Genomic DNA, 27720 nt, shown 5'->3' with positions numbered 1-27720 from the left:
CAATACAATGGTGAGGGGAAACCTGAAACCAACCACAGTCACAGGCAGTGATGAATGGAATATTTCATCACAACGTCCACCAAAGTTTAACGTCTCATTCGAAAGACGCCACCTCTGACAGTGCAGCACTCCCTCAGTACTGCACTGGGAGTATCGGCCTAGGTTACGCGGTCAAGTCCCTGGAGTGGGACTTGAACCCACAACCTTGCGACTCAGAGGTGAGATGGCTACCCACTGAGCCACGGCTGACACCAGCACCGTACTGTTTGCTGATCCTGATCTATGGTTGCACTAGTTCATTGTGATTAGAAGTAGGTTTAAAAGCTATGGTGTGGTGTCTTACTGCTGTTACACTGACCTGAAATTAGGTTCCCCATTGTTCCAGTGGGTACAAACAAGGCATCCTCCATCCCAAACAGCTTAGCAGCTTGTCTCTGAAGTTCTGTGGGGGGGGAAGCATAAGTATCAATTTGTTAGAATTGAGAATTGTTACAAAGCCCCTTATCACCGAGTTATTTCATTCATTTTTTGGATTATTTTTCTTCCTTTTGGCCTCACATACCGTACTTTTTTTTTTTTTTTTTTTAAAAGCCTCGCGTGTGTAGCAAGAAGAACTGATGACCAATGAGCCCCAATGTTTTTTTTCGGTGTGCGGTCCCTAGAGCGGGCTGCGCGGCCCTTTCAAAATTTTGTGCACGCGCGGAAGCTCCCATTTGAAAATCCGGTCACCAGGCCGCGCAGGACCTCCAGACAGCTGTGCGGCCGCGCGGCTTAGCAGGAACGTTGCTGCTGACCCATCCCAACTTCCAGGCTAGATTCAATGCAATAATCAGGCCTATAAAAGCAAGCTTAGCAGTCTTTTTTGTTTTGCCGTTGCAGCTTATGGGTTTGCGCCCCATATCAAGCATCTGAACTCAATGGGCCAATTCGCAAATGTGCAAATCAGGGGGATCTCTTAATCCCCCTGATTTGCACATTAATAACGGCATGCGTCGTTAACACGCCATTATTTTTTTCAGCAAGATCTGGCCCAATGAGAACTAACAGTGCAGTTCAGTATTGAGGGAGCTCGGGATTGTTGGAGGTGCTTTCCTTCAGATGAAAGCTCTGTCTGTCTCTTTTGTTGGATGTGAAAAGAGCTCATAGCAGTGTTCAAAAAATGGCGTTCTCCCGTGTGTCCTGGCTCCTTGCTCATCCAACAAGCCAGATTAACTAGTGAGATCTTCCTGTTTACCGAATGACTACCATGTTAGCCTATACAATAGTTGCACGTCAAACACTTCTGAGACATTTCTGTGGCATGACGGGGTGCTACATAAATGTAAGTCTTACTTTTCACTTTTAAAAGATGAAATGGAGCAATTTAAATTTGGGGGGTGGTGGAACACTTAGGGATGGGTCTCATTTGAACAGTAAATCCTAGCATTTGGTCAAGGGACCTTTCTCTTTAGGGTTTGTACAGACAAATTTGGCCCTTCTATTCCAAGAGTATTATGAATATTTTTTTCCTCATTAACACCATCCCACACAAAATAAAGGTCACATTAAACAAATCGCATCGATAAACATAGGAATAGGAGTAGGCCTTTTAGCCCCTCATACCCGTTCCGCCATTCAATGAGATCATGGCTGATCTGTGACCTAACTCCATATACCCTTTGCCCCACATCCCTCAATACCTTTGGTTAACAGAAATCGATCAATCTCAGATTTAAAACTAAGAATTGACGCAGCATCAACTGCTATTTGCGGAAGAGAATTTCTAACTTCTATCACTCTTTTTGTGTAGAAGTGTTTCCTAACTTCACTCCTGAAAGGCCTGGCTCTAATTTTTAGGCTATGTCGCTTAGTCCTAGACTCTGTAACCAGTGGAAATAGAGTAGATAGAGAGAAACTATCTGTTCCCCTTAATATCTTGAAAACTTGGATCAAACCACCCCTTAATCTTCTAAATTCCAGGGAATACAACCCTAGTTTGTGTAATCTCTCCTCGTAACCTAACCCTTGGAGTCCAGGTATCATTCTAGGAAATCTACGCTGCACTCCCTCCAAGGCCAGTATATCCTTCCGAATGTGTGGTGCCCAGAACTGAACACAATACTCCAGGTATGGTCTAACCAGGGCTTTGTACAAGAATCAAACTAGTGTGTCCCGAACTCTAACTTTAGAGCAAAAAACCAGAAGTAGGACTGACGGTTCTAGTCCAGTCTCTCTACTGCTTCTTCCTCTCGATTTTTGACTGCTCCCCAAATCCTTCCTTCTCTTCAGAGTCTGTGTTGATTCTTGGCACTTGTTTCCACCTGTGCTCAACTTCCAGGACAGGGACAGATTCTGCAAGGAGGGGGCGGGGTTGCCCATAGCCCTCTGCGCCGCTGAAATGACTAAACTTCATACAGCGGTTTCTCCAGCACTGAGGAGCACAAGTGTATCCTTCACCCCCACAGTTTAATTCTTACTCTTTGGGGGTGAAATTGGTCTTCAGCGGTAGAGCAAAACGGGTGATGGCAAATCAGCAACCCATTTTACATTTCACACGATTTTCTTTTCCATTGACTTCACGCTACCACAGAGACCCATTACACACCGTCTGTTTCTTTCAAACCTAGGAAAGTACAGAACAAGGGAATTTGTCCAGCTTGGTCCTTTTCCAAAGGAACCGTGTACATTTTGTAAAATCATGGACTCGTCCAAACCCTAATTACATATCCTGCGGGAAGGCAAGGAAAAAGAACTAAAATTTCTCTGTCCCCTAAGGGAATCAAGCGAACACTCTAGGTACCATATTCAAACTGTCCCAACAAGGCAGGACCTAAAACATTCCACAGAGTTTGATAATCCACACCTAGAATCATCACTAAAACCTTCAACACACTGGCATAACTAGATAGTCACACTGCTTCTAGCTATCACATTGTGGAGGAAAACACGTCTTCTAATCTCAGCTGACGTTTGCCAATTCTGCACTCAGCCACTGAGTCATAGCTTAAGTTAAGCAACCTTTGCCAGTGTCTCATGTATCAGTGCGTGTTACTGTATGCGTCTTCATGTTATCTATCTGACATGCCTTCGGCCATTTAGATCATTTGTGCAGACTCCTTTCCCTTTTAATTCTCTCGTTCTGCTCTACACCCGTCATTTGGGTACACAGCCTGGTATCAACAAGTTTTGTAATCATGCTCTGTAATTGGAGGAACATTGGCCTGGACACCAGGAGAAGCCGATGCTCTTTTCAAAAGAGTGCCCTGTGATCTTTTATACCCACCTGAATAGACACAGGTTCCGCATTTAATGTCTCATCCAAAAGATGGCAGCTCCAAAAATGCAGCACCCCTTTAGTGCTGCATTGAAGTCTCAAACTATATTCTGTGCTCAATGGGCTGGAATGGACTTGAACCCACTACCTTCTGACTCTAAGGCAAACGTTGCTACCAACTGAACCAGCTTTAAAATCCTTGCATAGTTGTTATTGATATCATACTGATCTGTACAGACATGGCCATCTTTGCTGATCTCTGGCAGTGTAGTGGCCACAATTAGCTTTAGGATCCTCAGGTTAGGAAGGGTAAGTAAAATGAGCTCAGACTCCCAGTCCTGATTGCTATCCAGTGACCTCTACTAGAAATGCATGTTGGTCTACTGTGGACTGGACAAAGAACAAGAAACTGCAGATCAGAAACAAACACAGAAAATGCTGGAAGCACTCCGCAGGTCAGGCAGCATCTGCGGAGAGAACAGGTGAGTTCATGCTTTGCTTGTAGACCTTTTGTTTTTTTTTTGTATTAAGCACATCCCTAGAGAGAGAGAGAGAGAGAGAGAGAAATCCAGTAAGGGAAGGGAAGAGTGAGAGATGAACCATGCAAAAGTAAGGGAGGGGTGGAGCCTTGAAGTAAAATTAATGAAATTCTCTAGATCAAGGCAGGAAGTAGCACCAACAAATTCATCAATGTAATGGAATGAGAGGTCAGGGAGTAGGATTGGAACAAAGAGTGTTCAATACAAAAAGACAAGCATTGGACCCATGCAGATTCCCAGGGTGACACCTTTTATCTGGAGAACATGAATAGAGTTAAAGGAAAAGCTGTTCAATGTGAGGACAAGTTCAGCCAGCTGGAGGAGGGTGGTGGTGGATGGGGACTGGTTGAGGAAGAAGTGAAGGGCTCACAGGGAATGAACCCGAGAGAACGGAGTGCTCCCTTCAGAGGGAGATAGATTAAAGCAAGAGAGGAGAATGGAGAAACTGGCACGACCAATATCACACTGGCAGTTCTTGATAAAAAAGATCAAGAAAGCGTAGGGGGTGAGAGGAAAGTGTCCAGATGAATTGGGGGGGGGGGGGGGGGAAAGAGGGGGAAGAGGGAAGGCTGAAGATAGGAGAAAGGGTCAGATGTGCAGGGGGAAGCCTCCTGTCCAGAAAAGTAGGCACGGAGGCAAAGACGGCAGAAGAAGAGCTCAGAATTATAACGAGCTTGGGATTTCTTGAGGTGGTGGTATAGGGGAATGGAGCAGAGGACGGATCATTTGTGAGTCAGTGCTGCTGAGGTAGAGAGTATGCATGTGGCGGTTTGTGGTGGAGAGGGTACGCAGCGAGGGCAGTGGTTAGAAGAACACTGAAAATCACTGAGTTTTGACAAAGGGTTAACACCACACCCAGAACATTAGCTCAGCTGTTCTCTCTAAAAATGCAGTCTGACCTGCTGAATGTTTCCAGTATTTTCTGTTTTTACAGCAGGATTGGTTTGACTCTGGTTATGACCCATCTATTGCTTCCATCGCCTTTAGACCAACCACTGAAAATATCCTGGAAAATTACAATCGTTGATTTCCCACACTTAAGATGTTAGACTAATTGCTGTACAATATACTGAATCATGTCCTCAATCCTTTTCTCTTTGAACATTGGGAATAAGTGAGCCACTCCTTTGGCCTCAGGACAGGCACTGTATTTACACACCTACAAATGTTAACCAGTGACACCTATTTTCTTATTCATTTCTGTTGCATTCTAAAGTGCACTGCAGCTGCTCCAGGTATCCTGGCGGTAACACGTGCATAACTGACTTCCAAATACATTATAGATTCTAGAGTCAGTTATGATTGCATAGAGACCAGCTTAAATCTAGAGGGGAGACTTGCGTTAAGCACTGTATATTCAGGACTGCAGCGAGAAACTTTGAGACCACCCCTTAAAAATCTTGTTTCATGGCCTCGAATAATCTTATTATTCATATACCATTCACTCCAACTTTCTTCTTTACATTCCTGCCTTTCTTAAAACTGCCAGAATAGAAATGGCCATCCAATCTAATGCTAAAGAACATATTGCTATCACAGCTGTTGGGGATGAGCAGTAGATTGGGTATAACCAAACAGATTAACTGGTCAAAAGCAGAATACTGTGGGCACTGGAAATCTGAAATAAAAAACGAAAATGCTGGAAATACTCAGCAGGTCAGGCAGCATCTGTGGAGAGAGAAACAGAGTTAACATTTAGGTCAATGACGTTTCATCAGAAATGTTCTGATCTACTAATAATCTCTTTGGGGAACCTTATAAAATGCCTTCTAGAAGTACACATAGGCAACATCCATGCTAGTGACCTCCTCAGTGACTCTGGGGTCGATTTTCATTAAGCTGTCGGGAAGGAGGCGGGACTACAACTTTTGGGTTTTAGTCCCGCCTACATCGACGTCCGGCCAATCCACGCGATTTTCCCTTGAGTGACCTTGTTGAGCCCGCCCAGTGGGCTCAGCAGGCCAATTAAGGGCCACCTGGCAACAGGTGACGTCACAGACTGAAATTTCATCTGTCAAGAGGTCTTGACAGATGAAATATCAGTGTTTCACAGCTGTTTGAAGCTGTCAAACACTGACAGTCTGACTTCTAATCGGAGTCCTTCTACACAGACTCAGTTAGAACTGTCACCGGCAATGAAAGCTGAAGGCTGTCACTTTTGACAGCTCGCAGCCATTTTGCTTTCAGTGCCGGCTGAGTGATGGACTCCCGAAACCTAGAGGAAGAAAGGCTGTTAAGGTAAGTACAGGTAATTTAAACTTCTTTACACACTTTAGACACACCAAACACACTTACCTTTGCACTCATACACCCATCACTCACCTGAACACTGACATCGCGACCCCTCCAAGTCCTTCAACCTGATGGCCCGCCTGCTCTAACCTGGCGTGGTTTGGAGTCGTCGGGAATCCCACATGACACCCCTCAAAATAGGGATTAGGCTAAAAACTGCCTGTTAATTACCTGTTAACAGGCAGTTAATTGGCACTAATCCCTTCCCGACTTGGGCAGGCGGGTCCCAGTGCGGGGCGGGTACCCGCCTCCTGTAAAACTTACGTGGAGGCAGGTTTTGGGCGGGATGGTGTCGGGACCCCCCGAATTCGGGGTTTTCCCCCCCCACATGCCTGAAACCCCGCCTGACAGCTCCAGGAAAATCGACCCCTCTGTCTCTAATGACAGATTCCAGTAACTTTCCCACAACTGATGTTAAACTGATGGGTCTGTAGTTACCTGCTTTCTCCCACCTTCCCTTCTTAAATAATGGAGTAACATTGGCAATTTTCCAATTGAAGGGCACAATTCCTGAATCTAGAGCGCTTTGGAAAATTCTGACGAACACATAGAAACACAGAAGATAGGAGCAGGAGTAGGCCATTTGGCCCCTCGAGCCTGCTCCGCCATTCAATGAGATCATGGCTGATCATCCAAACTCAGTACCCTGTCCCAGCCTTCTCCCCATATCCCTTGATCACTTTAGCCTTAACAAATATATCTAACTCCTTCTTGAATATATTTAATGAATTGGCCTGAACTGCCTTCTGTGGTAGAGAATTCCACAGATTCACCACTCTCTGGGTGAAGAAATTCCTCCTCATCTCTGTCCTAAATGGCTTACCCCTTATCTTTAGACTGTGACCTCTGGTTCTGGACTTCCCCACCATCAGGAACATCCTTCCTGCATTTAGTCTGTCTAGTCCTGTTAGAATTTTATAAGTTTCAATGAGATCCCCTCTCATTCTTCTAAACTCCAGCGAGTAGAAGCCCAATCGACCCAATCTCTCCTCATACGTCATTCCTGCCATCCCAGGTATCAGTCTGGTGAATCTTCACTGCACTCCCTCCATGGCAAGAACATCCTTCCTCAGATAAGGCGACCAAAACTACACACAATACTCAAGGTGTGGTCTCACCAAGGCCCTGCACAACTGCAGCAAGACATCCTTGTTCCTGTACTCGAATCCTCTCGCTACGAAGGCCAACATACCATTTGCCTTCTTAACCACCTGCTGCACCTGCATGCCTACCTTCAGCGACTGGTGCACCAGGACACCCAGGTCTCGTTGCACTTCCCCTTCTCCTAATCTATTGCCGTTCAGGTAATAATCTGCCTTCCTGTTTTTGCCACCAAAGTGGATAACCTCACATTTATCCACATTATACTGCATCTGCCCAATCACCCAACCTGTCCAAATCATACTGGAGTTTCTCGGCATCCTCCTCACAGCACACACGCCCACCCAGGTTTGTGTCCTCTGCAAACTTGGAGGTATTACATCTAGTTCCCTCATCTAGATCATTTATATATATTGTGAATAGCTGGGGTCATAGCATCAATCCCTGCGGTACCCCACTCGTCACTGCCTGCCACTCGGAAAAAGACCCGTTTATTCCAACTCTTTGTTTCCTGTCTGCCAACCAGTTCTCTATCCAAGTCAGTACCTTGCCCCCAATCCCTTATGCTTTAACTTTACATGCTAATCTCTTATGCGGGACCTTATCGAAAGCCTTCTGAATGTCCAAATATACCACATCCACTGGTTCTCCTTTATCTATTCTACCAGTTACATCCTCAAAAAATTCCAGTAGGATTAGTCAAGCACGATTTACCTTTTGTAAATCCATGCTGACTTTGTTCGATCCTGTCACTGTTTTCCAAGTGCTGTGCTATTACATCTTTTATAATGGACTCTAGCATTTTCCCCACAACCGATGTCAGGCTTACCGTTCTATAATTCCCCGTTTTTTCTCTACCACCTTTTTTGAATAGTGGTGTAACATTAGCTGCCCTCCAATCCATGGGAACTGTTCCAGAGTCTATAGAATTTTGGAAGATGACCAGCAATGCATCTACTATTTCTAGGGCCACTTCCTTAAGTACCCTAGGATGTAGATTATCAGGCCCTGGGGATTTATCAGCCTTCAATCCCATCAATTTCCCTAACACCATTTCCATTCAGTTCCTCCCTCTCATTAGACCCTATGTTCCCCGACATCTCTGGGAGGTTATTTGTGTCCTCCTTTGTGAAAACAGAACCAAAGTATGTATTTAATTGGTCTGCCATTTCTTTGTTCCTCATTATAAATTCCCCTGATTCTGACTGCAAGGGACCTACGCTTGACTTCACCAATCTTTTTCTCTTCACATATCTATAGAAGCTTTTACAGTCAGTTTTTATGTTCCCTGCAAGCTTACTCTCATACTCTATTTCCCCCCTCTTAATTAATCCCTTTGTCCTCCTTTGCTGAATCCTAAACTGCTCCCAATCCTCAGGCTTGCTGCTTTTTCTGGCCAATTTATATATCCTCTCCTTGGATCTTATGCTATCCCTAATTTCCGTTGTTAGCCACGGTTGAATCACCTTTTTTGTTTTATTTTTAGGCCAAGCAGGGATGAACATATTCTGTAGTTCATCCATGCGATCTTTAAATGTTTGCCATTGCCTATCCATCGTGAACCCTTTAAGTAACGTTCCCCAATCCATCCTACCCAACTCATGCCTCATACTATCGTAGTTTCCTTTATTTAAATTGAGGACCCTAGTCTCGGAGTCAAATACTTCACTCTCCATCTTAATGAAGAATTCTATCATATAATGATCGCCCCGCCCCAAGGGGCCTCGCACAACAAGATTGCTAATTAATCCTTTCTCATTACAGAATACCCAGTCTAAGATGGCCTGATCTCTAGTTGGTTCCTCAACATATTGGTCCAGGAAACCATCCCGTATACACTCCAGGAATTCCCCCTCCACAGTATTGTTACTAATTTGGTTAGCCCAATCTATATGTAGATTAAAGTCACCCATGATAACTGCTGTGCCCTTATTGCATGCGTCTCTAATTTCCCGTTTAATGCCATCCCAAACCTCAGCATTACTGTTTGGGGGTCTGTATACAACTCCCACTAACGTTTTCTGCCCCATGGTATTTCTCAGCTCTACCCATACAGATTCCGCATCATCAGAGCCAATATCCTTACTATTGTGTTAATCTCCTCTTTAACCAGCAATGCTACCCCACCTCCTTTTCCTTTTTGCCTGTCTTTCCTGAATATTGAATACCCCTGGATGTTGAGTTCCCAGCCTTGGTCACCCTGGAGCCATGTTTCCGTAATCCCAATCATATCATATCCGTTTACATCTATTTGCGCAGCTAATTCATCCAACTTATTATGAATGCTCTTCGCATTAAGACACAAGGCCTTCAGGCTTGTTTTTTTAACACTCTTAGACCTTTTAGAATTATTTACTGTGGCCATGTTTGATTTAAACCCTTGCTTTCCCTGACTGCCACTTTTGCTTTTCTCCTTCCTGTCTTTTGCTTCTATTCTTGTTTCCCTTTCCTCTGTCTCCCTGCACAGGTTCCCAACCCCCTGCCATTTTAGTTTAAACCCTCACCAACAGCACTAGCAAACACTCCCCCAAGGACATCGGTCCCGGTCCTGCCCAGGTGCAAACAGTCCAGAAGATTCACCAGGCTGATACCTGGGATGGCAGGAATGATGTATGAGGAGAGATTGGGTTGATTGGGCTTGTACTCGCTGGAGTTTAGAAGAATGAGAGGGGATCTCATTGAAACTTATAAAATTCTGACAGGACTGGACAGACTAGATGCAGGAAGAATGTTCCCGATGGTCAGGGAGTCCAGAACCAGGGGTCACAGTCTAAGGATAAGGGATAGGCCATTTAGGACAAAAATGAGGAGGAATTTCTTCACCCAGAGAGTGGTGAACCTGTGGAATTCTCTACCACAGAAGGCAGTAGAGGCCAATTCATTAAATATATTCAAGAAGGAGTTGGATATATTTCTCAAGGCTAAAGGGATCAAGGGGTATGGGGAGAAAGCAGGGACCGGGTACTGAATTTGGATGATCAGCCATGATCGCATTGAATGGCGGAGTAGGCTTGAGGGGCCGAATGGCCTACTCCTGCTCCTATCTTCTATGTTTCTATATTTCTATGTACTGGTCCCACCTCCCCCAAAACCGGTTCCAATGTCCCAGGAATTTGAATCCCTCCCCCTTGCACCATTCATCTAGCTATGTATTCATTTGAAATATCCTTCTATTTCTACTCTGACTAGCACATGGCACTGGTAGCAATCCTGAGATTACTACCTTTGAGGTCCTATTTTTTAATTTACCTCCTAACTCCTATATTCAGCTTTTAGGACCTCATCCCGGTTTTTACCTATATCGTTGGTACCTATATGCACCACGACAACTGGCTGTTCAACCTCCTCCCCCCCCCAGAATGCCCTGCAACCGCTCCGAGACATCCTTGACCCTTGCACCAGGGAGGCAACATACCATCCTGGAGTCTCGTTTGCGGCCGCAGAAACGCTTATCTATTCCCCTTACAATTGAATCCCCTATTACTATAGCTCTCCCACTCTTTTTCCTCCCGTCCCGTGCAGCAGAACCACCCACGGTGCCAGGAAGATGGCTGCTGCTGCCTTCCCCTGATAAGCCATCTCCCTCAACAATATCCAAAGCAGTATATCTGTTTGAGAGGGGGATGGCCACAGGGGACCCCTGCACTACCTGCCTGTGCCTACTACTCTGCCTGGCGGTCACCCATTCCCTTCCTGCCTGTACAGCCTTTACCTGCGGTGTGACCAACTGATTAAACGTGATAGCCACAACGTCCTCAGCATCGCGAATGCTCCAGTATGTATGCATTCGCAGCTCCAGCACCGCAATGCGGTCTGCCAGTAGCTGCAGCTGGATACACTTCCCGCACACATGGTCTTCAGGGACACAGGAAGTGTCCCTGATTTCCCACATAGTGCAGGTGGAGCATGCCATGGAACCGAGCTGTCCTGCCATGACTTACCCTTTAATTAATTCAAATTAAATTAAATCAAATCAATACCACTAATTACACTACAATTAAATGATATACTGAAGGGTTCTTGTTTCCTAGCAATCCCTGCTACACCAGAGACCTTAGCAACTATAAACCACGAAATTAAGACCTTTTAAACTTTATAAACTATTAACCTTAACTGTCAAACTATAGAGTAGTATAAATACTCACCTGGCCGTACTCACCCAAACAGCTGCTTCCCCTGCGCTGGCGTCACTTTCTGTACTGTGACGTCACTCTCGAATTCTGCCGCTGCTCCCGCTGCTCGACTGGGCCTGAAAATCACCAACCTTTATTTTCACCTACAGCCGCTGCTCCCGCTGCTGCAATTTCCTCATTTATTTATTTTAATACTCTGGGGTGGGAACCATCAGGTCCTGGAGGTTTATCTATCTTAAGTCACATTATTTTCTCCACTACCATTTTTTTTACATTTATATTAAATCTACTGAGTGCTTCCCCTTGACTTATTTTTAGGTTCCCTTGTACCGCTGGTATTTTCTCCAAACTGCAGACAAGGGTCATGTGATCAGATGTCACATGATTAGATGACGTGATCAAAACTCTAGGAAAACACCTGAGAGTTGGCAACTCTACACAGGTGTGATTTATCTTTTGTTTTGAGTCATTTTACTGCAACCCAAAAAATATGGCACTTTAAATTTAGGCTGTGAAATTGTGGTATTTCTTTGCTGAGCCTCAGATCCAAGCACCCCCACACTTGGCACTGCCTTCAATGGATTGATGGGCAGGTGCAGAATGCTTTTTACAGATGGTGAATACACCAGGACATTGGAGGAACCGCTCCTGGAGCATTCATTTCACAAGTGATGACATTTGCTGTTTTACTCATTGTACTTCCAGCAAGTTTGCATAAGTGTGTAATACTTGCTGGGAAGGACAGTTCACATCTCTTTCCCACATATTAAGAGAAACAGGATTTCTCCTTCCTGGCAAGCCATGCCTTCGGGCCCTTAATGAGTCACTATACCAGAAGGATAGGGTGATTAACACTATGTGGCATTCTCTGTATGTATTTCACACAAAGTGCTGCTGAGCAGATGTTATCTATTGTTTCAAAATACTACGGGCTGTTTAAACAGTTTGCTGTGGTGTGGTATGGGCTGGCATATTGCACAAGACAAATGGGACAGTTTATATCTACAGCATTAACAAGATGGGGTTTTTTTCAATGTTGAAGAACGGATGCCTGTCATAGGCACTGTTGACGGGAGAAACAACAGAAACTGCAATACCACGACTTAAAAAAAATATATATATTTTTATATGAAAAGTTGAGTAACATTCTCCACCAAGGCCGCCATTGTGTGTGAAGACTGGTTGCCATTTGTACGGGTTCTGACAGAAGGTCATCGACCTGAAGCGTTAACCCTACCATCCTCTCTCCACAGATGCTGCCTGACCTGCTGAGTTGTGCATGTTCGTCCTGCAGCCCTGGCTACATTTCCAAAGCGACAGACCGATGTGTCACGCCAGACCACCCACAGGCAATGTGAAAGAAGTGACCCTGGCTGTTTATCCAGGTTACAAAGGCACCTGCCTTGCTGTGCTACAGGATGATGAGCCTATCAAGGTCCTGGACTATGTCTAAAGGAGGAAATTCCAGAGCTTAGGGCCTAGGCCGCCAATGGTGTCTGTAACAAAAATCACAATAGCCTTTGCTTATTAGGAACAATATTTAGCACCTTAGCAAACCACTATTTCAAGTCTCCTAACCTGCTCCAGTGACATGTGTTACACAGCATCCTAGAGTGGCTCTGTCTATTGTTAATGGCCTAGAGCCCATTGAGCTGGGAAAAACTGTAATCATCTTACTTTAAATCACACTTTGCTGGAGACAACACGTTGTGAAAACTTCCAAGGGTTTGCCATACAGTAATTTCACAAGAACGTTGAGGATTTGCAAGATACTACATTGCAAAACATAGTCAGAATGTGGCTCCTCCTCTGTCAAAGTGCCTGTAAAGTCTGTGGGTTGTGCAGTTAATAAATACACAGACTTCAGAAGTAACAAACAAAACAGGTCTTTACTATTCGAAGGTCCGGGCGAATCTGCCCCAGCAATCCTGCCACAACACTTATATACTGGTGTGGTCACTATCGGTATTACAGTATACAGAAGCCAAACAAATAGTGCCACACCTAAAGTAGTTCTCTTAAAGGTGAACGGTTACATTCAATAGTTCCCTTAAAAGGTAGACGGGTACATACACTACAATCCTCCCTTTTTAGCTTATTACTTACAGAGTCTCCGTTAAACATACATATCTTCAACTTCCTATAAACAATTACAGATATAATCTCGGTGGAGTCAATGTCATATAAAACAATTTACAGATATAATCTCGGTGGGAACAGTTCACAGGTTCAGTCTCTGCGGAAACAGTTCATAGATTCAGTCTCTGATCTTGACTCGTTCCGAACAACATTTCTTTGGTGTAGCCGGTTCACCTGGCTAGCGTGACTCCTCCATAGCCTTTTTCTTGACGTAACAGCTTGAACTTTCGTCCCGTTGAACCAGCAGTGCGGACTTTTACAACCAACTGGCTGTCTTGACATTTTCCAGTTTTTCAACTAATTTAGCTCCTTTCGTAGTGTTCCGCCTGAGATGGTAGAAGTGCTAATATTTTAGACAGTTATTATCTTCTGCTTCTTCTTTTTCTTTTCTGCCTTTTTGAAACTCTCGGAGCTCCTTTCTCGGCTGCCAGCTGTAGCGCTACCAACTCTCTATGTTCCTTAGACCTTAAGTGCTTCCTCCGGATTTCAGCACTTTGGGAGTTTTCATCACAAGCTGGGCAGACCACATCCTCGTAATATTCAGTGTCACTCAACAGGTCATGGTAATATTCGGGTTCGTCCTGAGTTAGGCCAGCGAGAGAGCCTTCTTCTTCCTCCTCACCCGTCTGGACGTTAGCTGACGGTGGTTCCTTCCCTAGACATCTTTCTTGAAAAGACTTCTTCATGCATTCATATTCATCCCGCTCTTCCTGGGTTGTCTGCCATTCCTTCACTACTGACCTCATTTGTGAGTTCAATACCTTCCCTTCCACCGGGGATTGCGGTATCAGGCTATTTAATCCTTCTACTGAAGCAGCTGTTTCAACATTCTTCTGTTCACATTGACGTGATTCAACGAACTCTTCATAGAGTAAACTGTAACACAAAATCTGTGTTGCCACCTCATAACTTTTGGGAGCTCCGAATTCCTTCCCTTTGCAGATTGAAGCTCGTGTTCCCATTGTGGAGTCTTGTCTCTCAGCATGTGAAGGAGTTGGCTGACCGTTAACTCTTCCGCGGGGACTCTGTGGATCAGAGTCTTCACCATTTCATCCACCTTTCCCTCCAATGCTTTCACCTTCCTTTCCTCTTGTACTTTGGTTTCAAGCGCTCGAAGAAGTTGCGCCTTGATGCTCCCAAGCTCATGTTCAGAGCCCATTCTTACAGTCTCTGTGTTTCTTACAGTTTCCTTCCCTTCCACTGAAAGGATTCCCAGTTGACTCTGCTCTTCAAGTCGTTGAACCTCGGTCATTGCCGCCTCATATTTGTCTTGGGTTTCCTCCAATATTTTTAATGAGTTCTTGGACATCTTGTCTTTCATGTTCTGCCATGTCTTTCACCGCTAAATTCTCATCTATGGATGGAACTTCTACCGATGAGTCTGTCTTGGCCTTGAGCTCATCAAGAATTTCCTGCAGCCTTTGGACTTCTTGCTCATGTTCAACCTTTAGTTGTTCATATGCTTCTACTGAAACTAGCTTTTCGGAGGTTGCCGAGTTAATCCCCTCCAGAATTGTAGCCTGGGCCTGTTCATACTGTTCTTTCCACTTCTCACACTCTGCTTGTAAGGAGTCGTAGAGAAGAACTGGAATAAAATCCCGGCTTCCTGAAGATTCCTCTTCATTTGCTTCTTTCGCAATTTCCTGTTGGAGTTCAGCCAAGGCTGCTATGCTATCTGCCTCTTGAAGTCTCACTGCCATCAAATCTTCTTTATTCTTGCAGTCTATCTCAGTCATTTTCCCTTTATTTTCATTTAACTGAGTGATAAGCTCCTCTTGCAACATGGCCACATTATTCACATCAGGTAAAGAAGCGTTTCTCTTTTCCATGTCCAAGATTTTTTTCTGCATCTCTTTAAGTGCACACTGCGATTCAGCTTCTCTTAACCTTGCCTGCACTAGCTCCGTCTCCAATTGCAGAACAAAATCCTCAGTGTAGCGTGGTTTGCCTTTATGCTGTATCTCTAGATCATGCAAATATTCTAACTCCTGAACATCATAAGGGAGGTGTGATCGGTAATTGGTCACGATGGCTCTATGGTCGCTCTCTGCTTGAGCCAGCAGGTTCTGTTGTCTTTCCAGACTCTCCCATTCGGTGTCATAGAACTTTTTCATTGTGTTCATCTCCTGTACGAGACGGTAACTTAATTGTTCGAATTGTTGTCGTACTTTGAAATAACGTTGAGTTCGAGCTCGGTGTTCCTCCGTAATGCATATGTCTGTGACTTGAACAGACTCAGAATTCTCTGTCTTTATGCACGCCATCGTTTTTCCAACCTTAGTCAGTGAGTTCATGTTAACCTTGTTTTTCATACGTGGGCTGGACTTATCGTCTTCCGGCTCAGAGTCTGAGCTGCTTGTCTGCACCGAGTCCTCACTCGTCATTGCTTGTTGGTAGTGCCATTCCATGTCTATTCTCTTGATCCACTCCCGTCCTAGAAGTGGTGGTCCTCCCTCATGTAGTACATACAAGTTCATTCTTGGGTGTTCTTTACCCCTATCTCTCACCTTGACTCTTATTTTTCCCATGGGGTATACTTTATGGCCCGTGTATGTCTGCAATACGAACTTGGTATCTCTTAAGGGTATGTGTGAGAATAGCCGGTGGTAATCCCCTCGATTTATGACTGATACAGCTGATCCAGTGTCCAACTCCATTTTCACTTGGACTCCAGCTATTTTTAGCATGACCCAGATAGTTTGTAGGTCAGCTTCCTTACTCACATGGTGGATACTCAGACTACCCAGCTCCTGGCCGTTTGGATCGGAGTCTGGATTCTGTTCGTCTGAACTCTTCTCAGCCCCCTTGTATACCTTGTTATACTTTTCTTGTGATGGCTTCCTTTGGTTGTTGGTCTTCTTCCCTGACCGGCATACCTTAGCGATGTTACCCAGTTTGCCACATTTCCTACATTCTTGGTTCTTAAACCAGCATTGATTCTGGTCGTGTGTTGTCTTCCCACAACGATAGCATTTTGTTGTACTCGAGGTAATTTGGTCCACCCCGAGCGCCGCCGCCTTTAGTTGCATTTCCGCCGTTCCTTTCGCTGCGGCTTCGTGTGATGCGGCTATAAGGACAGCCCTGTCAAGTGTAAGGTCGTTCTCTTCTAGTAGGCGCTTTTGCGTCCCTTCCTTGGACAATCCGCCTACGAACTTGTCTCGCAGTGCCTCTGTCAGATTCCCTCCGAACTGGCAGTATTTCGCTAGCCTACGCAGTTCGACCAAGTATTCTGCGTTGTTTTCGTCTTTCCGTTGCGTTCTTGCATAGAATTTGAATCGTTCAGCCAACATCAACGGTGTGGGGTTCAAGTGGTCCTTCAGAACAACCACAATCTCTTCGAAAGACTGATCCGCCGGTTTAGCTGGTGCTAGTAAATCCTTCAAGAGCCCGTATGTCTTTGCGCCCATCGAGTTTAACAATGTTATCGCCTTGTCGTCTTCCTCTATTTTGTTGGCTTCACAATAGATCTCGATGCGTTCCACGTACGTGGCCCAGTCTTCTATTTCAGAATTAAAGTCGTTAATATTCCCTCGCTTAGGCATTTTTCTTCCCTTGGAGCAGCACCAGTATTTCTTTAAGTATTCTTATTTATTTGTTTGTTTCTAAGATGGCGGTTTTCCCGCGAAATCGGCGGTTTCCCGCTCTTTCCTTCTCTCCCCGCCCGCTTCAATGGCGGTATGTCAATCAAGATGGCGGTTTTCCCGCGAAAATGGCGGTTTCCCGCTCTTCCTTTCTCGCCCCGCCCACTTCAATGGCAGTTTCCCGCTTCTGGCGTCTTCTCCGCCTAATGGCGGCTTCCCACGTTTCTTCCCGGTGGAAGGGGTACGCTTCCCCCACAGCAGACAGGTTCAGCCGCTGGCTGGCTACCGCACAACTCCCCTTACTCGGCTATGTCTTTTCCTCCCGCCCGCACGGCTCTACCGGCGCTGGGTACACCCCGTTAACGGAGGACAGCTCAGCCGCTGGACTGGCTCTCGCGCAGTCTCTCGCTCCGTACCCGGCTCTGTCGCTCTCTCACCCGCACGTTCGGTGCTACCGGCCCTGGGTACCCCGTTGGTGGAGAACAGTTCAGCCGCTGGACTGGCTCTCGCGCAGTCTCTCACCCCGTTTTCGGCTGTGTCTCTCACCCACTCCCGCACGTTCGGTTTTGCCGGCTCCGAGTACCCCGTTGGTGGAGAATAGCTCAGCCGCTGGACTGGCTCCTCGCAGTCTCTCTCTCCGCACCCGGCTCTCACCCGCACGGTTCCCGTTCGCCTCCCCAGCCCTCTCGCAGACCGGTGTTTCCCTCCCCGGCTGCAGCTGGGTTTCTCTTCCCGCGCCTACTCGCAGGCTCAGCGCTTCGTGGCTGCGGTCGCTGCCCGGATTTTTCCCGCCGATCGCGGTCCGGCTGTCACCCGACGCCGTTGGACCCGACTTTTGGCCGGCACAGCTCCCCCTCGACCGAGGTCGAGTGCTCTGCCCTTATCCTCCAGATACTTCTACACCTTCCCCTACTCAGTTTCTTCGGCCGCCTTGTTCCCTGCTGATCGGCTCACTCCGCACCGTGGTAGAAGGGTAGTCAGTGCCTGTTGCTAATGGAAGCTTTTGTTGCTAAAGTCTTCCACCTTTCTCCTGCTGCAGCCTCGTGTTTTCTTCCAGCAGCACGACGAGGGCGGTTGCCTCTCTTCGACGCTCTTCTTGCTTTGGTAATCTTGCCGCAGGGTACGATCGGACTCGTCGCCACTGTAAAGTCTGTGGGTTGTGCAGTTAATAAATACACAGACTTCAGAAGTAACAAACAAAACAGGTCTTTACTATTCGAAGGTCCGGGCGAATCTGCCCCAGCAATCCTGCCACAACACTTATATACTGGTGTGGTCACTATCGGTATTACAGTATACAGAAGCCAAACAAATAGTGCCACACCTAAAGTAGTTCTCTTAAAGGTGAACGGTTACATTCAATAGTTCCCTTAAAGGTAGACGGGTACATACACTACAGTGCCCACTCACTTCAACATATTCATTACAAAATCAGCAGCTTTGGGGGGGGGGGGGGGGTGCAGTTATTAATGTAAGGAAATAAAATGGACCAAATTACAGAATCGTATCATGTTTTTAAATTCGGCTGCTCCCCAAGTGCCAGAATCGTATACTGGAAAATTCTTTGTTTTAATACAGACCAAGCCAGGATGCAGGCCTGTTGAATGACTGAGACAACAGCAGCAACTTGCTGTAAAACATCCTAAGGTGCTTCACAGTTGCGATTATCAAACAAAATTTGACACCGAGCCACATAAGGAGATATTAGGCCAGATGACCAAAAGCTTGGTCAGAAAGGTAAGTTTGAAGGAGCATCTTAAAAGGAGGAGAGGTAGAGAGGTTTAGGGAGGAAATTCCAGTGCTTATGGCCTCGGCAGCTGAAAGGACGACCGCCAATGGTGGCGTGATTAACATGTGAGATGCGCAAGAGGCCAGAATTGGAAGAGAGCAGACATTTTGGAGGGTTGTAGGGCTTGGGTTCCCACTTGTCAAAAATGTTTTACAGAATAGCCAATGTTGAAAGTCTGAAATACAAACAGAGAAAGTGCTCGAAATGGACAATAGGCCGGACTGGTCAGCATCTGAAAAAGAGAACCCAAAACACTAAGGGGGAAAAATTGGATCGCGCTCCCTTTTGGGGCGCTAACTTCGCCGGGGAGCTACTCTAAGCGCCCCAAAAAAGTTAGCACCCCCGCACCCAAAATTCACCGGTAGCACCCCCACATATCCCTTGATTCTCTTAATATCCAAAAATCTATCGCTCTCTGTCTTGAATATACTCAACGACTGAGCCTCCACAGCCCTCTGGGGTAGAGCATTCCAAAGATTCACCACCCTCTGAGTGAAGAAATGTCTCCTCATCTCAGTCCTAATTGGCCGACCCCTTATTCTGAGACTGTGACCGCTGGTTCTAGACTCCCCAGCCAGGGGAACATCCTCCCTGCCAAGCCCTGTAAGAATTGTGTATGTTTCAATGAGATCACCTCTCATTCTTCTAAACTCTAGAGAATATTGGCCTAGTCTAATCAATCTCTCTTCAGAAGACAATCCCCCCATCCCAGGAATCAGTCTGGTGAACCTTCGTTGCACTCCCTCTATGGCAAGTATATCCTTCCTTAGGTAAGGAGACCAAAACCGTACAAAATACCCCAGTTGTGGTCTCACCAGGGCCCTATATAATTATAGTAAGAGATCTTTACTCTTATACTCAAATCCTCTTGTAATAAAGGCCAACATACCATTTGCTTTCCTAATTGCTTGCTGTACCTGCATGTTAACTTTCAGTGATTCGTGTACAAGGACACCCAGGTCCCTCTGAACACCAACATTTCCCAATCTCTCCCCATTTAAAAAATACTCTGCTGTTTTATTTTTCCTACCAAAATGGATAACTTCACATTTCTCCCCATTATATTACATTTGCCATGTTCTTGTCCACTCACTTAGCTTGTCTGTATCCCCTTGAAGCCTCTTTGCATCCTCCTCACAACTTACATCCCCATCCAGCTTTGTATCATCAGCAAACTTGGATATATTACATTTGGTCCCCTCATCCTAATCTTTGGTTTAGATTGTGAATAGCTGAGGCCCAAGCACTGATCCTTGCGGTACCCTGCTAGTTACAGCCTGCCAACCCGAAAATGACCCATTTATTCCTACTCTCTGCCCGTTAACCAATCCTCAAGCCATGATAGTATATTCAATTCAATTCAATTTTATTTGCCATATGGTACAAGTACAATGGAATGCTTACTCCCCGTAGGGACACGTCAGCTATTCTTACAGCGCCGTGTTCAGAAAGTCAATTCTTTGACATCCAGTGGCAGTGGGAGCACGATGTCCCTCAGCCGCTCCGTACTCCTCGTCACCGCAGCCTCCTCCTCACTGTTGCCGGCTCGGCTCCACGTGTGGTGGCCTGCTTCTCCCGCTCGCCCTCTGGCCACCATTCCCGGCTCCCCTCCTCCCAGTTGGACTGCGAGTCATCGCGGCTGCTGCTCGATGCACTGCGCTGCCTCCACCCGACTCGCCGAACACATCCTCCAGTTGCCGCAGCCTCCACCTCACCGTCGCCGGCTCCACGGTCCGACGGCCCGGGGCCTCCCCCCATTAATTAGTTTAAAGTCCTCTCTACAGCCCTAGTTATTCAATTTGCCAGGACTCTAGTCCCAGCACTGGCAGTGAAGTCCGTCCCAACCGAACAGCTCTCTCCTGTCCCAGTAAACTGCTCTCCGCTCCAGCTCTCGCTCTTTTTAAACTGCTCTCCGCTCCGGCTCTCGCTCTTTTTAAACTGCTCTCCGCTCCGGCTCTCGCTCTTTTTAAACTGCTCTCCGCTCCGGCTCTCGCTCTTTTTAAACTGCTCTCCGCTCCGGCTCTCGCTCTTTTTAAACTGCTCTCCGCTCCGGCTCTCGCTCTTTTTAAACTGTTCTCCGCTCCGGCTCTCGCTCTTTTTAAACTGCTCTCCGCTCCGGCTCTCGCTCTTTTTAAACTGCTCTCCGCTCCGGCTCTCGCTCTTTTTAAACTGCTCTCCGCTCCGGCTCTCGCTCTTTTTAAACTGTTCTCCGCTCCGGCTCTCGCTCTTTTTAATTATTATATATAAGTATATTACCCCAATCCCATGAGCCCCAATTTTGTTTAATAACCTCTTGTGTGGCACCTTATTGAATACCTTCTGAAAATCCAAATATACCACATCCACTGGTTCCCCCTTATTTATTCTGCCAGTTACAACCTCAAAAAACTCTAGCAGATTCGTCAAACACGATTTCCCTTTCATAAATCCGTGCTGACTCTGCCCAATCCTATTATTATTTTCTAAGTGCCCTGTTACCACGTCCTTAATAATAGATTCTAGCATTTTCCCTACTACTGATGTCAGGCTAACTGGTCTGTAGTTCCCCGTTTTCTCTCTTCCCTCCTTTCTTAAATAGTGGGGTTACATTTGCTACCTTCCAATCTGCGGGAACCGTTCTAGAATCTATGGAATTTTGGAAAATGACAACCAATGCATCCAATATCTCTATAGCCAACTCTTTCAAAACCCTAGGATGTAGGCCATCAGGTCCAGGGGATTTATCGGCTTTCAGTCCCATTCATTTCTCCAGTACTATTTCTTTTTTTACTAATACTAATTACTTTCAGTTTTACTGTGTTAAAGGTGCTAGATCAATGCAAGTTGTTGTTGTTCAAAACGCAAACCTGTCCAAAAAAAAAACCTTCTTCAGCTGGATTTACTAACAACCAGTAAAACAAGCCCCTTAATCTCTGGTCAAATACTATTTGCTGTGTAATTATCAGTAACAGACCTTATTGGAATAAGGAACTAATAGGCTGGTTACCTTGGACATGTGGTCAAAAGGTCGCTGGCACACATCAAATCGATGTGGAATGTTGAGGTTTACTCTCACCGCTGTGCTTAAAAGACAAGACAGTCAGGTATAAGTCATCGATAAAACAACACCACAAAGATTCCACAAGGACTGGTAATGTCTGACTGTCCAGTAACACTCGTTCATGTGGTTTTCACTCACTGAAAAACAGTGAGCTGGTTCATAGATGTCTTTTAAGCACAAATTAAGCCATGTTCAGTTACTCAGACGCCCCACGGTTTAGATAGTCATCTTTCGGCCCATTTCCTTTCTAATTATCCACTCGGTGTTCATTTTGGTGTTTTCTTTACACCAAATCAACCACAAAAATAACAGGTTGTGTTAATTTGAGCAGGGGTGGAGAAATGAGAAACACCACAAGATAAATCGTTTGGTACTTTCAGATTCGAATATTCACCAGCACTGATACAAGCCTAATTTATTAAACACAAATGATACAAATTTTGCAGAACTAGGGTCCAGAAAGAAACAGCAAAAAACACAAAGAGGAACAAAAACAGATCACGACCAATTGCCCCATCAAACAAAATCAATCACTGAACATAAATCCCTAAAAGTACAAGGACGTACTGAAATAAAGGGACCCGAAGGATTACCTTTGAATTATTCTGTGTGTGAACCATTCATTTGTAGATATAGTATGAGAAAATAATATAGACTAACGATAAGAAGATGCCTAGTTTAAGACAGAGATCTGAAAATCAACTCTTTTCCCCCTGAAAAATTATGTTCAGTTCATTCCTGGTTGGTTGAGATTTAGATTTTATGAATGACTCTCACTTATAGCAGTGATAATATTGATAGAGATATGCAGTCGTGGGAATTCAGTAATGGTAACCAATTGTGTGCACTATGCTAATACACACAATGCAAATAAATTGCTGAATTCAAATGCAAACCCTCAAAATTGGGCTCTTAGCCAAATAATCCATTCCAACAAGGTCTGTTTCACCAGTTCGATCTACAACTCATTGCTAGAAGTTCACCAAGATTAAGGCAGTAAACAGTCAGTTACAAGTAACCAAAAAACCTGACTCCAATCAACTTGATGCAAGATCCCACATCTGCAGAACTGGAAACAGCAGCAGAAAAAAAGGTCTCCTCTACATTGGGGAGACCAAACGCAGATTGGGTGACCGCTTTGCGGAACACCTCCATTCAGTCCGTAAGGGTGACCCCGAGCTTCCGGTCGCCTGTCGTTTTAATTCACCGCCCCATTCCCACTCAGACCTCACTGTCCTCGGCCTCTTGCATTGTTCCACGGAAGCTCACCGTAAACTCGAGGAACAGCACCTCATCTTCCGATTGGGCACTCTGCAGCCTTCCGGACTCAATATCGAGTTCAACAAATTCAGATCATAACCTCGGCCCCTATTACATTTTTACTTATATTTTTTATCCACACCTTTGTTTTGGTTCCCTCCCCTCCTTTCCTTTTTTTTTCCTCTCTCCCACATGGCAGCTGTCTCCCATTCTGCCAGCGCATTTCACACCTAATCTAGAGCTGTCTTTTGTCTCCACTAGTCCTATCGCCCTCTCGTCTCGTTTTGAATACCTCTTAATGTCTCTTCACTTCTCTTTTGTTCTCTCCCAGCCTGGCCTCTTAATCTATTTCATTTCCTGTGCTTCTTTAGTCTTGACAAAGGGTTTGACCAGAAACGTTGACTCTATTTTCTCTCCACGGATGTTGCCTGGCCTGCTGAGTTTTTCCAGCATTTTCTGTTGTTATTTCGGATTTCCAGCATCTGCAGTATTTTGCTATCGCAGAAAAAAGGTGGACTGACTGGAAATGATGTTCATGAAAGCTAACACAAACTTGTGAGGGCCTGCATGAATTAGCCTGATGAGCAGCAAAAGAGGAACAAGCAGTTACCTACCAGCATTTTTACACAATAAGAGTACAGCCACTGGCAAACATTGGGGAGTCATTGACAGTACAGCAGTACTGAGAATTCCTAATGCTTTGCTTCCTGTTGCATCTTGCACAGCAGAGCAAAACGATGGGGTTTTGACATTTTCAATTGACCAAACCGCAACAGCTTTTTTGGGGGAAGGGAGTTCTAGACTCCTACTCCCGTGTGTGTGAAGAAGTGCTTCCTGACTCCACCCCTGAATGACCTAGCTCTAATTTTAAAACCATGCCCCCTTGTTCTGGACTCCCACACCAGAGTTCCCAAGATCGATCACATCAAGCTCCACTGGACCTCACTCCTCTGCGAAAACCATGCACTACTTTAGGATAATGCTGCAAATGTCTATAGCTTCCGGCTTCTTTTCTCCGTTATTTCCTCTGGTGGGGGAATCAAGTACTGTTAAGTATGTGTATTGTATTGAACAATTAACACAAAGACTTAAACGTATAACTCAAACAGGTCTTTACTGGTTGGAGGTAGGGACTGCACGTAGGTCTTTACTTCATGCCCACAGGCGGGAACTGAGGGGAGATCAGTACCCACAGTACTATTTATACCCCTATGGCCAGGAGTGGTACTGCGTATCACTACGCCCTACAAGTAGTGCAGTCCTGTCCATAGGTTCAAAGTAGCACACATATTACATACACAACATTCCTCCCTTCTTAGCTTTACAGTCATCTCCCCATTTAACATAACGTAATAACATATATACATATATAACTTCAGGTTTACATAACAGAATAACATAGATACATAGATAACTTCATGTCAAAACAGATCACAGATTCAGTCTCTGCGGAAAACAGTTCACAGATTCAATCTCTGTGGTGTAGTCGGTTCACGTTGCTGGAGTGACTCATTCAACAGTCCTTCCATGGATTTAACAGTTTGAACTTCCGAACTGAATTGGCTCCGTTCGGAGGGACCACGTGTGTGATCTGGTAGAGGTAATAATGGTTCAGATGGGTCATCTTCTGTTTCGACTTTTCCTTTTCTGCTTCTTGGAGACTCTCTGGGCTCCACTGTCAGCTGCCAGCTGCATGCGCAGTTCCTCCTTCTCTTCCTCCTTTTTCCGTAGTAGAGCCACCTTCTCCCGATGTTCCGTAGACTTTCGGTGCTCCTCCATGATTTCTGTATGGTGGGAGTCGAAGTTACAAGTTGGGCAGGACAGGACAGTAATATTCGGTGTCGTCCTGATCTAGGCCAGCGAGAGGGTCTTCTATTTCCTCCATACCCAGCTGGGCGTTAGCCAGCTTTTGTTCCAAGTCCAGACATCTTTCCTGAAGAGACTTCTTCATGCGTACCTCTTCATCCAGCTTTTTCTGGGCTTTCAGCAAGTCGTTTACTAATGACCTCATTTGAGATTTTACTACTTCAACTTCTTTTGGAGATTGATTGATCGGACTATTCAATCCCTCTACCGGAGCAGCTGTTTCAGCGGTCTGTTGTTCTACGTTGACGGGAGTCAGCGTACTTTTGGCATCCAAGGGCTGCTCTGTTGCAGTCATCTCAGTCTGTGTTGCCACCTCAGCTCTTCCAATAACCTTTGAGAGCTCCGAACCCCTTTCGTTTGAATATTGAAGTTCGTGTTCAAGTTTTTCCCATTTCAGAGTCCTGTCCTTCAGCATATGCAGGAGTTGGCTGACCGTTAACTCCTCTGACATCAGACGTTTTGTGTGCTCCTGCTCCATTTGCTCCAGCAGCTGCTTCTGTTGTCTTTCCAGATGTTCCCACTCTATATCAAAGAACTCTTTCGTCGCATTCATCTCTTGCTCAAAACGGCGAATCATTTGTTCTAATTGCTGTTGCAGTTTGAAATGGAGTTGAGTTCGAGCCCGGTGTCCCTCAGAAATGTGCATGTCAGTAGACTGGACAGACTCAGAATTCTCTATCTCAGTGGAATTCTGTGCTGAAACTTTGTCTTTTGCACATGGGTTGTTCTTACCATCATCAGTTCCAGAGTCTGGGTTGATTATGTTCACCGAGTTCTCACTCGTTATTGTTTGTAGGAAATGCCAGTCCATATTCATTTTCCTAATCTACTCCCGTCCTAGTAGTGGAGGACCTCCTTCAGATATCACATATAAGTCCATTATTTGACTGTCTTCGCCCTTGTGGACCACTGTGACCTCAATTTTCCCGATGGGGTACACTCTTTGCCCCGTGTATGTTTTCAATATAATCCCCGTATCCTGTAGGGGAATATGTTGGAATAACTTTCCGTAATCTTTCTTATTTATGACCGTCAATACCGATCCAGTGTCCAATTCCAGTTTTACTTGGACTCCTTCTATCTGAAGAGTGACCCAAATTGTCTGGAGGTCTGCACCCTTACCAGCGTTGAGTACTCTTAAGCTAGCCAGTTCATTACTGCTAGCGTCTGAATCGGACTCCTGTTCGGTCACCTTGTGTACCTTTGCGTATTTTCCTTGCGGTGGCTTCTTGTTGCTGGTCTTCTTCCCTGACCTGCATACTCTAGCTATATGTCCAAGCCTACCACAAGTTCTACATTCTTGGTTTTTAAACCAACACTGGTTCTGATCATGCGTTGTCTTTCCACAACGATAACATTTGCCAGAACTCACACCCAATTTGTGTGCGCTGAGCTCCGGTGACCGTAGCTGCATTACTGCCGTGCCTCTCGCTGCGGCTTCGTGTGCTGCTGCCATAGTGACCGCCTTCTCAAGCGTCAGCTCATTCTCCTCGAGCAGTCGCTTTTGTGTATCCTGTTTAAATAAACCACACACAAATTTGTCTCGTAGTGCATCTGTCAGTCCCGTTCCAAACTGGCAATATTTCGCTAATTTACGCAATTCCAGCAAATATTCAGCATTGCTTTCATGCTGTAGCTGCCTTCTGTCGTAAAATTTAAATCGTTCCGCTATCATCAGCGGCGTGGGGTTTAGATGATCTTTCAGGACAGTAACAATCTCATCGAACGTCTTATCTGCCGGTTCATCTGGTGATAACAGGTGTTTCAATTGCCCGTATGTCTTCGCACCCATTAAATTTAATAATGTTAGAGCTTTATCTTGGTCACGAATTTTATTGGCCTTACAATAATTTTTTACTCTTTCAACATATATGGCCCAATCTTCGAGGTCACTATCAAAGGTGCTAATATTCCCGTGTTTAGGCATCTTCTTCTCTTCTCGAGGACAACACAAGTATTGCTTCACTTATTTCTTGTTTCTGAAAATTCTTATTAATTTTCTAAGATGGCGGTTTCCCGCTTCTGCCTTCTTCCCCAGCGGTTTTCCCGCGAAAAATGGCGGCTTTCCCGCGCTTCTCGCTCTCCCCGCCCACTTCAATGGCGGTTTTCCCACGCTTCTCGTCGCTGACTTTCAGCCCGACTGCGGCCCTTATCTCCTGTGCGATCGCTGGTGCGCCGCCCGCCCGAAGCGGTTCTCAGCCCTTATCACCGGTGCGATCGCTGGCCCGCTAAGCGCCTCCCGCTTGAAGCGGCTCCCGGCCTCTGGCTCACCCGCTCGCGCGGCTCTTGCTCGCTCGCTCCCTCCCGGGCTCTGGCTTACCCGCTCGCGCGTTTCACCGCGGCTCTTATCAGGGATTGCGATCGCCCTTATCTCCCGATCGGTGGCCCTGTCTTTGCAGCCAACGCTGCTCGGCTTACCCACGAGGTTATGGAGGCTTCAGGGTCCTAGTGCCTGTCGCTTCCAGTCGCTGGAAGCTGTCAGGATTTCTGCTGCACTTCAGTTTTCAGTGGGGTGTTGAGGATTGAAACCTCTCTTCAACGTCCTGTCTTTGGACGAAGCCGCCGTGGAATAACTGCCGCAGGGTTCGAACCGACTCGTCGCCAATGTTAAGTATGTGTATTGTATTGAACAATTAACACAAAGACTTAAACGTATAACTCAAACAGGTCTTTACTGGTTGGAGGTAGGGACTGCACGTAGGTCTTTACTTCATGCCCACAGGCGGG

At 45.7% G+C, this 27720-nt stretch overlaps 1 protein-coding gene across 1 annotated transcript in view; it reads right to left on the bottom strand.

Annotated features, from left to right (window-relative positions):
* The window catches only part of tha1 (threonine aldolase 1), a 109815-nt gene that overhangs the window by 52532 nt on the left and 29563 nt on the right, over positions 1–27720 (bottom strand). Inside the window, exon 2 of the mRNA XM_085963773.1 lies at positions 359–442. Within this exon, the coding sequence (XP_085819899.1) occupies positions 359–442 (84 nt within the window). The remainder of the gene's footprint in view (positions 1–358; positions 443–27720) is intronic.

Source organism: Somniosus microcephalus, chromosome 21, assembly GCF_052327205.1.
Source record: "Somniosus microcephalus isolate GS21.2 chromosome 21, FLI_Smic_1.0, whole genome shotgun sequence".
Taxonomy (NCBI): domain Eukaryota; kingdom Metazoa; phylum Chordata; class Chondrichthyes; order Squaliformes; family Somniosidae; genus Somniosus; species Somniosus microcephalus.
This window is presented reverse-complemented; position numbering and strand designations above follow the sequence as displayed.